General features: G+C 50.0%; 1 protein-coding gene and 1 long non-coding RNA gene across 2 annotated transcripts; both read left to right on the forward strand.

The window, feature by feature from the left end:
- Positions 1-748: 748 nt before the first annotated feature.
- DUSP1 (dual specificity phosphatase 1) lies at positions 749-3,817 on the forward strand. Its single transcript, XM_042992244.1, has 4 exons — positions 749-1,360; positions 1,645-1,790; positions 2,143-2,362; positions 2,784-3,817. The coding sequence occupies exons 1-4, from the start codon at positions 994-996 to the stop codon at positions 3,152-3,154; spliced, it is 1,104 nt and encodes a 367-aa protein (XP_042848178.1). The 5' UTR covers positions 749-993; the 3' UTR covers positions 3,155-3,817.
- Positions 3,818-6,612: 2,795 nt separating this feature from the next.
- On the forward strand, positions 6,613-11,226 carry LOC122240350. The gene is made up of 3 exons (XR_006219941.1): positions 6,613-6,954; positions 7,458-8,117; positions 9,416-11,226. It is a non-coding gene; the product is annotated as an uncharacterized LOC122240350 (long non-coding RNA).
- Positions 11,227-12,691: the final 1,465 nt, after the last annotated feature.

Raw genomic sequence — 12,691 nt, forward strand, 5'->3', positions numbered from 1 at the left:
TGGTGCTTCGGTTGGAAGGCATTTGACTTGTTAAATGTATGTTTTTCTAAAGTAGCCGGAGAGCAAATCTGGAAAACAGGAAAAGTTTTCCCTGAACTTACTTCTCCACCCCAACTCACCCCGGTTATCCTTAGTAGGAACGACATTTCCACCGACAGACTTGTTAATTTTTCTCCAACTCTCATTTCAGGTTCTTCTCTGTACCCCTACCCCCAGCATTGTGACATTGGTCAAGTAAATCGCTTCTCCTGGGGAGCCTGTCCGTGCCTGGTGGTGACGAGGCAATGAGCGAAAGGGGCACACGTGTATGCAAAAGCGCAGGAAGCCCCTTTCCGATCGGGGCGGTGGCGGAGGGGAGCGCGGGGAGGGGTGCAGGGAAGGGGGAGGAGAGGCTGCGGGCACGCCGCCGCTTGGATCCTTGAGGTCAGCCCTTGGCTGGCAGTGCTCCCGCCACCTCGCCTCTGGGCCCGGAGAGCGGCGCAGGCCGGATCCCCAGGGACACGCCAGGCGCAGGCCGGACGGCCGGACTGGGGTCGGAGCCAGCAAGCAGCCAGCGGATCCCGCTCCGAGGCCGATGACGTCTTCGCCTCTGGCTCCGCCGGCGCCAAGCCGGGTAGGGCGGGTGACGTCACCACAGGTCACGTGAGCACCATTCAAACAAACAAACCCCCTCCCCCTGCGCGCCCGCTTCTCCCCGCCCCGCCCCGCCCCCAGAGAGGCCACATATAAACGCGTTCCCCCGGGCTGAGCTCGCTGCGAAGGACGCTGGGCTGTACGTGTGGTTGGGGCCGGAGGGGCAGTCAAGGTAGCAGCAAAGAAGCCGAGGCGGCTGAGAGTCCCGCACGACGCCCCCTCACTCAGTCTAAAGGCAGTTTGGGGTTCGGCGCAGACAGAACCAGGGTCGGGCTCTTCCTCGAAAGCCGTTGCCCTGCCCTTGGCTTCCGAGGACAAAGAGCACCTAAAACAGGCACGCTGGGGGCGCTGGGGCCGGCCATGGTCATGGAAGTGGGCTCCCTGGACGCCGGAGGCCTGCGGACGCTGCTGCGGGAGCGCGCGGCGCAGTGCCTGCTGCTGGACTGCCGCTCCTTCTTCGCTTTCAACGCCGGCCACATCGCCGGCTCGGTCAACGTGCGCTTCAGCACTATCGTGCGGCGCCGGGCCAAGGGCGCCATGGGCCTGGAGCACATCGTGCCCAACGCCGAGCTGCGCGGCCGCCTGCTGGCCGGCGCCTACCACGCCGTGGTGCTGCTGGACGAGCGCAGCGCCGCCCTGGACGGCGCCAAGCGCGACGGCACCCTGGCCCTGGCCGCCGGCGCGCTCTGCCGCGAGGCGCGCGCCGCGCAAGTCTTCTTCCTCAAAGGTACGCCCTCGGGGAAGCTCGGGCGGCCGCATGCCCCCTCCCCTTCCCCGCCGCCTTGCCGCGGGACCCCCCCTGGCCCTCAGCCCCTGCGGGCCGCCTCACCGGGAGCGCGTGGGCGCCCGAGTCCTGTTCTGGGGACCCGGTGGCTTTGTTTGGCTTTAAGAACAAAGACTTGCCTGGGCCTCTCCGGGGTAAACTTCAGCCCTGGTGGGTGGAGGGGAGTTGTGTGAAGGTGCCCTGTCCCGGATACTAATGGAAACAAATATGTCTCTTTGTCTTCCCAGGAGGCTATGAAGCTTTTTCAGCTTCCTGCCCGGAGCTGTGCAGCAAACAGTCGACCCCCATGGGGCTCAGCCTTCCCCTGAGTACTAGCGTCCCTGACAGCGCTGAATCAGGGTGCAGTTCTTGCAGCACCCCACTCTATGATCAGGTTAGTAGGGACCCGTGCTAGAGGGGGAAAGGAATAGCTGGCAAAGAAGAGCAGTACTAGTGAGAATATACAAAGTAACCTGCAAGTTTATAACGGAGGGGGCACAGGGATGTTATTTATCCCGTGGTTAAGTGGTCTGATGGAACGGAGTCTAATTGCTGGCATTACAGAAATGAACTTGGTGGCTCTGCCCAGGCAAATGGGTTTATTCCCCTATTTATTTATACTCCGGCAACAATACTAAATTCGCTCAGTATCTGAAACTGACCTTTCCAGCAGGGAGTTTTTGTGGGGATGGGCTCCGGAATTGACTTTGTGCGAAGCTTGACAAGTGGATATTTCTGGATTTCAGGGTGGCCCGGTGGAGATTCTGCCCTTTCTGTACCTGGGCAGTGCCTATCACGCTTCCCGAAAAGACATGCTGGACGCCTTGGGCATCACTGCCTTGATCAACGTCTCGGCCAATTGTCCCAACCATTTTGAGGGTCACTACCAATACAAGAGCATCCCTGTGGAAGACAACCACAAGGCGGACATCAGCTCCTGGTTCAACGAGGCAATTGACTTCATAGGTAAATGGACAGATACCTGGGACGTCTGCCTTGCTCCTCCCGTTTTAGTCACTGAGCCCAACTGTATGGCAAGGACTTGAATGACATTTGTCTGAGCCTTTCTCCGTACGTTAATATCAATCTGGGGCAGGCAGCATCCCTGCAAAATAAGGGATTTCGTGCCCCATGTAATAAATTAGCAAACCGAGGTTCAGAACATGGAGTTGACTTACCCATCGGCTTCATGGAGATGCCTGGTTTTGGTTTAAATCCCTTGCTGTTCTTTGCACAATGCCTGTGTTGCCTCCACAGAACGCTGTGTGACGGCGTGACGTGATGTTGCCATTCTCTGGACAGGACACACGTTTCTTAGGCACCCTTTGCCTGGGGTTAGGGTTGTTCTCGTGAGCTCTTGAGTAACTGGCCACCCTTTGTTTTCCAGACTCCATCAAGAATGCTGGAGGAAGGGTGTTTGTCCACTGCCAGGCAGGCATTTCCCGATCAGCCACCATCTGCCTTGCTTACCTCATGAGGACTAACCGAGTCAAGCTGGACGAGGCCTTTGAGTTTGTGAAGCAAAGGAGAAGCATCATTTCCCCCAACTTCAGCTTCATGGGCCAGCTGCTGCAGTTTGAGTCCCAGGTCCTGGCCCCACACTGCTCAGCAGAGGCTGGGAGCCCTGCCATGGCTGTGCTGGACCGCAGCACCTCCACTACCACCGTCTTCAACTTCCCTGTCTCCATCCCCGTCCACTCCACGAACAGTGCATTGAGCTACCTTCAGAGCCCCATCACGACCTCTCCCAGCTGCTGAAAAGCCACGGGAGGTGATCTCCACAACCCCCCGGGGACTCTAGGCGCCCTGAGGAGAAATGCAATAACTCTGGGGAGGGGGGTCGTGAGGGCTGGTCCTTATTTATTTAATTTCACCCCGAGTTCCACTGGGTCCCTAAGCAGTCATGGTGATGATTGAGCATCAAGGCGTTTGCTGAACTCAGCACGTTCGGGACCAATATAGTGGGTACATCAAGTCCCTCTGACAAAAAGGGGCAGAAGGGAAAGGACTCAGTTAAGGAGCCGGTTTCTTTTTGCTTGCTCCTGTTTTTTGTAGGAACTCTTCATGCTTGACATACCTACCAGTATTACCATTCCTGACGACACACACCTATGAGAATATACCTTATTTATTTTTGTGTAGGTGGTCTACCTTCACAAATGTCCGTGTCTACTCCTAGAAGAACCAAATACCTCAATTTTTGTGTTTTGAGTACTGTAATACCCTGTAAATACGTCCTAAGCAGGTTTGTGTTCAGCACTGATGGAAAGCACCAGTGTTGTTGTTTTTTTTAGTTGCCAGCAGTTGTATGTTTGATTATTTATGAACTGAAATAATATATTTCTTTTAAGAAAGACATTTTGTTACATAAGGATGACTTTTTTTTATACAACAGAATAAATTATGGCATTTCTATTGAAACCTCAATGCTTTGTTTCTTGGGCAGCCCCAACTGATCCCTTTCCCATCAGTGAAACAATCTGGACAAGGGCCTCCCTGACGTATGTCTTGGGATCTGGTCTCCTACTCCTTGGTGGCCCTTCCAGTCCACGGTGGCTGGGTTGCAAGGAAGGTAGGAAAGTGATCTGTCGTGAAAAACCAGGTACTGTAGCTGAACTCTTAGTATCAGATCCAGGTGTCTATCCATGTATTCCTACCCTGTTACACAGGGAGCCCAAGTGTTCCCAGAGCCAAAAAGAAATGACCGTTTGCTTGGGTTGCTTTTTTAATTTAATACTTTGCCCAGGATAATATAAAAAGACGCCCTCTCCTTTCTAAGCCGTGCTAGAATTAGGAGGATGATGGTTTTCCAAAACCGCTGACATAAATGTCCTACTATGTGTAAGGTAGTGTGCTACCTGCTCTCAGAACAACTCAGCAGGACCGTTTTTGCAGACAAAGCTGCTGAGACCCAGCATAGCTAAGTGGCAGTCGGGGGGGGGGGGGCGCGGAATCGGGCCCTACATCTATCTGTTTTGTTCCCTAATTCTATGTGGTTTGCACTTTATCATTTGCTTCTCTCATGCGCTCCCTTTTTGCCTTTGAAAAGACTTTTATTTTTGTGAAAAGAATACAAAACACTCTAAGTAAAATACAACATGGACAAATTGCCTGAAATTCCCACCCCCAACCTGACCATTATTCGTGCTTTGGAGTACATCCATACCAGCATCTATATATATATATATATATATATATATATATATATACATATATATATATATAATACTATAATACACACACACACATATATATATGTGTGTGTATATATATATATATATATATATATATATATATATACACATACACAGAATTTTTGGTGGCAGCCTCCTTCAGGTCACTTGCTAGTCTGATTTCATAATTTTGTTGAAGATAGGCAATCAGATCTGACTTGCTCTAGGGTAAGATCCTGGATTTTTGCTCTTGTCAATCAGGCCAAAACAGAGATGGTGTAATTGCCTACCAACTCCTAATCCAGTCTATGATGTTGAGTTAAATAACAGTCAAGCTCTTGGGTCACTGGTCCCTTAGCTCCTGTCCCTGCTACTTGTCTCTGGATGAAGTGATGTAGGAAGCAGAAAAGGAAACCTCTCTGTTGACTTTAGTAGTGCCCTGAACAGTGGTCCTGGTCCAGCCAGGTCATTTAAGGCCTTGACACACAATCAGTGTCCTTGACCTTTACCCACTGGTTTACCATCTGCTGCTTGACTCTCATGGCCTGAAAGATCCTTGTGTTCTAAGTTCTAAGAACTTACCCTGAGCTGGCAAGCTCATTTCCTTGGCTGGGCTTCCCATTGGAAGTGTGTTCGTGCCTTTCAAAACAAACCGTACCCAGTGTTTTTTTCAAACCCTAGAAATTTACTATTGCAAATATCTCCTTTCGTGGAAACGTACCAGCAACTTCAAGTCCATGGCAGATGCCGTGGCTGACTTCCCCCGTGGGCTCAGGCCATCACTTTCTGCTTAACAGGCACTGGCTGAACCAGAATTAATCTCCAGTGTAATCCACGCAGTGGAAAAATACAGCCGCTGCCTAGGGGAGCCGCCAGTGAAAACAATTCACTCACTTCGCCCAGTCCAAGCTGCCCCACTCCCGTCAGCTCAGGAGAGCAGGGTTGATAACCATCTTTCTTCTTGTATCCGATTCCTGGTCTTTGGGCCCTCCAGAGAATGTCACTTTTGGCCTGATACTGCTTTTCTTAGGGGGGGAAAAAGTACCTCGTGATGAGGAGAAAGATACTCAAACTATTAAAGTGTTTGTTTCTCAATGGGAGATTGAAATAGAGAAAACTCCATCATTTAATACTTATGATGTGGTAATAATAGCTCTCAATTTTAGAGCTAGCGCTGTGTTAACTGCTTCACACACCTTCACATTAAACCTTTAGCAGCAACACCCATCTTACAGAGGGGGAAACGGAGGCTCAGAGAGACGAAGGGACATGTCCAAATTCACACAGCAAGTAAACAACATCGCAGAGATTGGAACCTGGGTCGGAAAGACTGGGAACCAAAGTCCGAGTTCAGTCCAAACATCTTGAGGGAGTGGGGAAAGGATGAATTTTGTAGCCAACCAGACATCACCATGGTTTTACCACATAATTTTGGGGGTGGAAAAGCTATTTATCCTTTTGGGCCTCAGTTTCCTTACGTGTAAAATGAGGTCATAAAATCTGCTTCAGGAGTGAGGGGGAAATAGGCTCATGGATGGCAAGTGCCTGGCAGGTAATGGGCCCTGGGCCCTGGAGGAACATTTAGGTCCCATTCCCCATTCCTAACGACTTCTAGCGGTTCTCTGGTGTCAGTTTTCCCACTCCAAAAATGACCACTTTGCCCTGGATCTAATGGGTAAGATTCCTCCCGGTCTTAGAAGATGTACCAATGCATACTTTATGCTTTTCTGTGGTTTCCATTAGGATAGTTCCAACCGCAAACGCTTCCACCGCATCCTCTCCTTTCCTTGGAATTTTGCAAATCGTAGCTAATTTGCCTCGGACTTGCAGCCTCCGGAGGCCATTTCCCTCCCTCCCTCCCCAGCCCATCCAGGATGACATCATGGTGTGTACACCTTTAAGATTATATAAATCTGTGATCAGACAGTGGCCTCCATCCCCATGGTAACGCGGAGGAGTTTCCCTTTTGTGAGGAAAGCTGTCATGTCACTTCCTGCTGCTGACAAATCAGTTTAGGAGATTAAAATACAGGGAGGGGGGGCGGGGAGCCGGAGCAGGCCTCTGAGAACTGCCGGCTGCGGTGGTTTCTGGTTGCCATACACAGAGGCAAACAAAGCCGAGGCCACGCGGGGTAGCCCCGCCCAGCGCCAGGCTCCGGCTCCGGTTTCCCACCCCTCACCGGGTGGAGCCAGGTCACCCCGGGATGTTTTCCTGCGCAGGTTGCCTTCTGGGGAGCAGGTGGGAGGGCTGCCCACCTCTAGGGACTTTTCTGGGGCTCTGTAGGGCCCGCCTGCTGGAGAACAGCCTCTGGGTCCAGAGGAGCCTCCGCGCCCCTCTTATCAGCTCAGAAGGCGGTGTGGTGCTTGGTTCTCCGGAAAACAAAGGGTATGCGCCTTGGGGCACCAAGCAGACAAAAGTGCTCTGCTAAGGAAAATACCTTAAAACCACCTTTTTCTCCACGGTGGCTTTTTATGCTAAGCAGCAGGGCCGTTCATTCATTCATTCATTCATTCGTTCATTCAACAAATATTTTTTGGCACCCTATGCCTAGGGACACTTTGGCCCAGGACAAAGTTCCCATTCTCAAGTAGCTAACAATGGGGGCAGGGGGTGGAGGGAGGGGAAGAAGGCAATATATAAAGAAGATCATTAAGAAATAAGATGAAGGGGCGCCTGGGTGGTTCAGCGGGTTGAGCGTCAGACTTCGGCTCAGGTCATGATCTCATGGTCCCTGATTTCGAGCCCCACGTCGGGCTCTGTGTTGACAGCTCAGAGCCTGGAGCCTGCTTCGGATTCTGTGTCTCTCCCTCCCTCTCTGCCCTTCCCCTGCTCACGCTGTTTCTCTCTCTCTTTCTCTCTCAAAAATAAACATTAATTTTTTTTTTTAGATGAAGACTATGAAGGTGGAATAATAAAAGGGGAGGCTCCTTTAGATTCTGGTGGTCAAGGAGGCCTCTCTGAGAGGTGGCCAAGACCTGAGAGATAAAACCTACTTGCCCATTTGAGAGACAAGCTGGGAAGAGAGTTTCCTGCCAGGAGGGCAACAGAGACTTGAGGTTGGAGGGGGATCTTCATGGACCACTAGATAGAACCAGTGACTGGGAGTCAGCTAGACCTGAGTTCAGGTACTGATTCTGCCACTTATTAGCTGTGTGACTCACTGTGGGTAAGTTACCAAACTCTTTAAACCTCGGTTTCCCTATCTGTCATATGGGCCACTAACCACCGACCTTCAAAGGCTCTTCAAGGATTAAATGAAAGGTGGATTAAATGAAAGGCAGTCACCTCTGGGCACATCAGAAAGGCTTGAGAAAGGCTCTTTGTCCTCTTGTGATTTAGCTGGTCACCATTCTGTCACTCAAGCAGCAGTGCCACTCCCCATGGTGTCCTGGTGAAAGGAAACAGGGAGAAGTGGACTGTCTTTCCCCATCCTGACAGATACCCTGAGCCTGTGCTCATATCATAGTTCCCTCTGGGACCATCAGAGCTTCGTTTGGGGACAGCCTTTACTTGGAGACCACCAACCCTAGCCTATCGACTGTGGCGAGGTATGCCTTTTCTGGGCCTCAGTTTCCTCATCTGTAAGAAACACCTGAAGAGACCTTCACGTGTTCTCCTTTCCCATCCAACTGCCAGCTCTAAGCCCCTGTCCTCATCCAAGCCTGGGAATGCTCTGGAACCACTGAGGTTCATTTGGGCTGGCTCAGGGAGACAGAGGGAAAAGGAAATAGACACTACCTGGGAAGGGGCAGCAAGGGGTCTTGGACCTCTGGAAGACAGAGGTGTGATGGAGATGTGACTGGTCCCCATGGGAATGAGTCCCCATACAATCTCCTGCAAAGTATCACATACTCCCAGCCCCCTTTTCTCCAACTCCGGGTAATCCTTTGCCATGGGCCACACAGCAAAGTTCGGGTTTAAAAGCTTCATTAAGGCTGACGCCAACGATCCCTTGAAGTTGGCTGCCTCCTTTCTCATTCTTCATATGTATTCATGTATTCATTCATTCAATAGATATGTAGTACTTACCTTGAGTTTGTAAAAACACTCCATATTTACCTCTCCACAGCCCTACTCACTCTCTGGAATTTGTAAACTTGTCTACACTCCCTTGACCAGACTCACTTTGGCACATAATTCAAGGTCCTCCGAAGATGTGACCACTGCCTTCCTTTCCAGATCTTTTTTTTTTTTAATCCCAGCTCCTGTCCTCCATGCACGTTGAGACTTGTACTTCTCATAACAGGATATGCTCTTTCTTGCTACCCTTACCTCTGGACTTGCTAGGCTTTTGCTTGAATGCTCAAAATGTCTCTTGCTCAAATATCACCAAATCCATAAAGCTTTCTTTGACCTTTAAGACTTTCTCATCTGTCATCGGTATTCTGAAAACATATAGCTTTCATCCCACTGCTGTGACCAAGGGTCATAATCCAACTGCCTCCTGGGCCAGGTAGGCCACATAACTGAGAATTGGGCCACTGGGGACTGTGGTGACAGAGGAAGTTCATGCTCTGTACTACAGGGAAGCTGCCAATCAAGGAGGAAATGGAGGCCCGGTATTGCCAAACCTTACTGTGTTTGTTTTGTTTTGTTTTGTTTTGTTTTTTCACAGAGAGAGAGCATGGGAGTGGGGGGAGGGGCAGAGGGAGGGAGAGACCGTCTCAAGCAGGCTCCACACTCAGTGCAGCCCAATGCAGGGCTCAATCCCACAACCCTGGGATCTTGACCTGGGCTGAAATCGACCTGGACGCTCAACCGACTGAGCCACCCAGGTGCCCCTGGACCTTATTATTTGTAGTAAGGAAGCCAGGAATTGGTATTTTAACATAAAATCTTTTTTCAGAAACTTTGTATGGACCAAACAAGACAGCCGCAACCTGGATGCAGCCCACTGACTGTGAGTGTATGACTGCTGCTAGCCAACTTTGTAAACGTCTCAATGTAAGGGTGACTTATGTGACCCTGGGCTCCTGGGTCTCAGCCCAGGGGTTGTGAACAGCAAGTACTTATATATGTCTTCTGAATAAAAGAGTGACTAACGGTCATTTATCCCCTGGAAAGTGCTCGGTAGATGTTGAAAAAACACCAAGAAAATTCTGAGATTTTGTTCCAAGTGCCTGGGGCAAAACTGATAGATAACTAACACCTGTATGGCCTTAGGTGGATCACTTCTCTTAAAGCCTCAGTATTTACATCTCTAAAAAGGGAGTGGGGGAGGTATTTGCGGGGATCATCCAGATGAAATGACATAATGTGGAGAAAATGTTCTACACAGTACTGGACACACAGCACAATAAATGTTAACCATTTTAATGGTTATTATCATGATCATCATCACGCTTTGTTTCCCTCAGATGCCTGGTTATTTTCAAATAAAGTTCGGCCACTGTCTATGAAAAACTTAGGAGATCATTTGAGGTTTAGGTGCTGTTATCCTCTTCTCAAGAGGGTTTGCTTTCTTTTTTTTTTTTTAAGGTTTTATTTTTTCAGTAATCTCTACATCCAACATGGCGCTAGAACTTACAAACCCCAAGATGGAGAGTTGCATGCCCCACGGATTGAGCCAGCGAGGCATCCCTCAATAGGGTTTACTTTGCTGCAGGTAGCTAGGGGCCTAGGAATCCCAGACCATCCAGACCAACCAGAGATTGAGATGGTTTGAGAGGACCCGAAGCTGGGTTTTAGACCCTGTGATAACTTGCTTCATTCTTATTCCAAGGGTTTATCCTTTAGGGGTTTCAACTAGAAGCTTGGGGGACTTACCTGACCCCCCAGGCCTTGATTACTTTTTGGAGGGTAATACACAAACAAGCATGGGGTGTTACTGGGTCCCCCCCACCTCCACTCGCCTCTGTGTGCCCTGAATTCCATTATTTGTCCCATTAGACTCATGAGTCTTAAAAGCTCTGCTCCAGTTCGCAGCCTTTCAGCCCCCTGTTTCAGAATTGGCAGATACCCACTGGGGAGAAGAGGCCCCAAATACTGTCCCCATCTCTCTGGTTTTCCTCCTCCAGACTTGATTCCACAATTCTTCACTGTCCTTTTAGTGCTTGAATGTCTTCAAGTATTTAAACTTAAGTATTTAGAAATATTTTTATCTCACTTTCCCATTCCTCAGCAGTAGGGCAGTTCTGAATTACATGATCTGCCATGACTAGAAGGGAGTTAAACTTTTACAAACCCAGAGTGAAACTTCTAACACATCAGGTCATTTTCGTCCTCTACCCTGAACTCTCTTATGGTTCCCATCTCACTCAGGCTCAAAGGCCGACTCCTTACAAAGGCTGAAAGAGCTAATGTGACTTGTCTTGCTGATGTGTCTCTGACCACATCTGCCCTTCTTCCCCAACTCCCCCCACCCCCCCAACTCATCTCCAGCCAAGCTGGCCTCATTGCTCTTTCTAGCATGGGCAAAATCCACCCTTGCTCCACAGACCCATGCCCTTCCCTCCACTGAGACTGATGTTCCTTCAGCTTGGCGGGGCCAGCTCTGTCACTTTCTTTAGCTCTCTGGTCAAAAGTCATCTCATCAGTGGGCCATTTCCTGACCACCCTGCCCCAACCCTGGCATCCCGTACCCCTTTCTTTGCTTTATTTGTCAACATAGACTTACCACCACCTAATCTTTATTTAGTTGTGTATGGTCTATCTCCTTATTAGAATGTAAAGGCTTGAGGGCAGGGGCCTTGTCCGTCTCATTCACTGTGGGATCTCCTGCTCTTGGAACAGTTCCTGGCAAGTGGTGGGTGCTGAATAAATTTCATGAATACGTGAAAGACCTCTGAAGGCTCTGGATAATTCCTCCCCTTTCTGGGTGAGTCCTGGGCCCAAACTAGAGGGAAGTGATTCTTCTTTGTTCAGTCAATCTCTTTCCCTTCCACATGAAGCAATTTCCCTTGGAGACTTTCCAGTCACACAGAGTGGTGTGCAAATGAAATAAAGTGTATAAAAGCACTTTGAAAGCAGGAAGCAACATGAGAGTCCTGGCTATCTAAGACCTATGATCCTGGGGCTCCATTCTTGTGATCAGGGCTGTGATTCTAGAAGGGGTGCTGGTGAGAAAACCTGCTCAGGGACTCCACTCTGAGCCCCATCCTCCCACTGCTTCCTTCCACAACTCCTCCCTCCTGTCTGAAGAATTCCCCATGGCGTGTGCCTCTAATGAAGAGAATGGGGCAGTAGGTGATTCATGGGGAAGTCTGTAGGCCTGCTTGGGGCTTATGACTCACAGCTTCTCCTCTAATAGGAGAATTAGATATCCATATAGCATATCCTGGAAATGTCCTTTGGCAAGGTCTCTAGTGACCATTGGGGATTCTCCCCAAAGAGCTCTCAATAACACCTTCCTGGCACTCACCACGCTGTGTAGATGTATGTCTGTTGCTCCATAAGTACACATGGAAGGAAAAAAAAAAAGGAGTCAACAGAGGAGGAGGAGAAAGGGAAGCAGGGGGAAGGGCATCTGCCTCCCTCCCACCCCACCACACTGAGACACTGAGGGTGGGATCATGCCCTTTTCATTTCTGGGTCCCCAGCTTCCAGTGCAAGCCTTGGGATATAGTTGGGGAAGTGAATGGTTGTATAATTAAACAAACACTGGGGGTCTTGAGGGACTTTAGTCTAGGATATTGCCAGGCCTGACAGAGCCTGAAGTCAGTAGCAGGGAGAGGGTTGTCAGTGGGAGCCTGGTTGTAGTTTGGCGTCCCCTGTGGATGACACTGGAGAGGCTAAGATAGATGGTCCTGGTTGATACAGATGCTCTAGCCCACAGCCCAGTCATGCTAACTCATGCTAGGCCCCGTGCTGGATGCTGGATCCTCAGAAATGGAGAAGCCATGGTCCCTGAACTTGGAGTCTCTTGACAAGTGGCAGAGATGGATGGTTTGTCCAGATTTTAGGTGGCGAGGTAGGGACAGGACAAGGGGCAGGGAGATGCAGGGGGCAGGGGAGCAGGAAGAGGGGGAAACAAGGAGGAACAGCTTTCTGCAGGGGGCAACCCTTGCGTCCTAGCAGCCAGAAAGGACTTCTGTCTGCAGGGTGATGAGTAGTGGTCTGCAGCCAATTTATTATTCAAAGGATTTTATGGAAGAAAGAAAGGCCCCTACTTGCCCTAGAAATG

This window comes from Panthera tigris, chromosome A1 (genome assembly GCF_018350195.1).
Source record: "Panthera tigris isolate Pti1 chromosome A1, P.tigris_Pti1_mat1.1, whole genome shotgun sequence".
Lineage (NCBI taxonomy): Eukaryota > Metazoa > Chordata > Mammalia > Carnivora > Felidae > Panthera > Panthera tigris.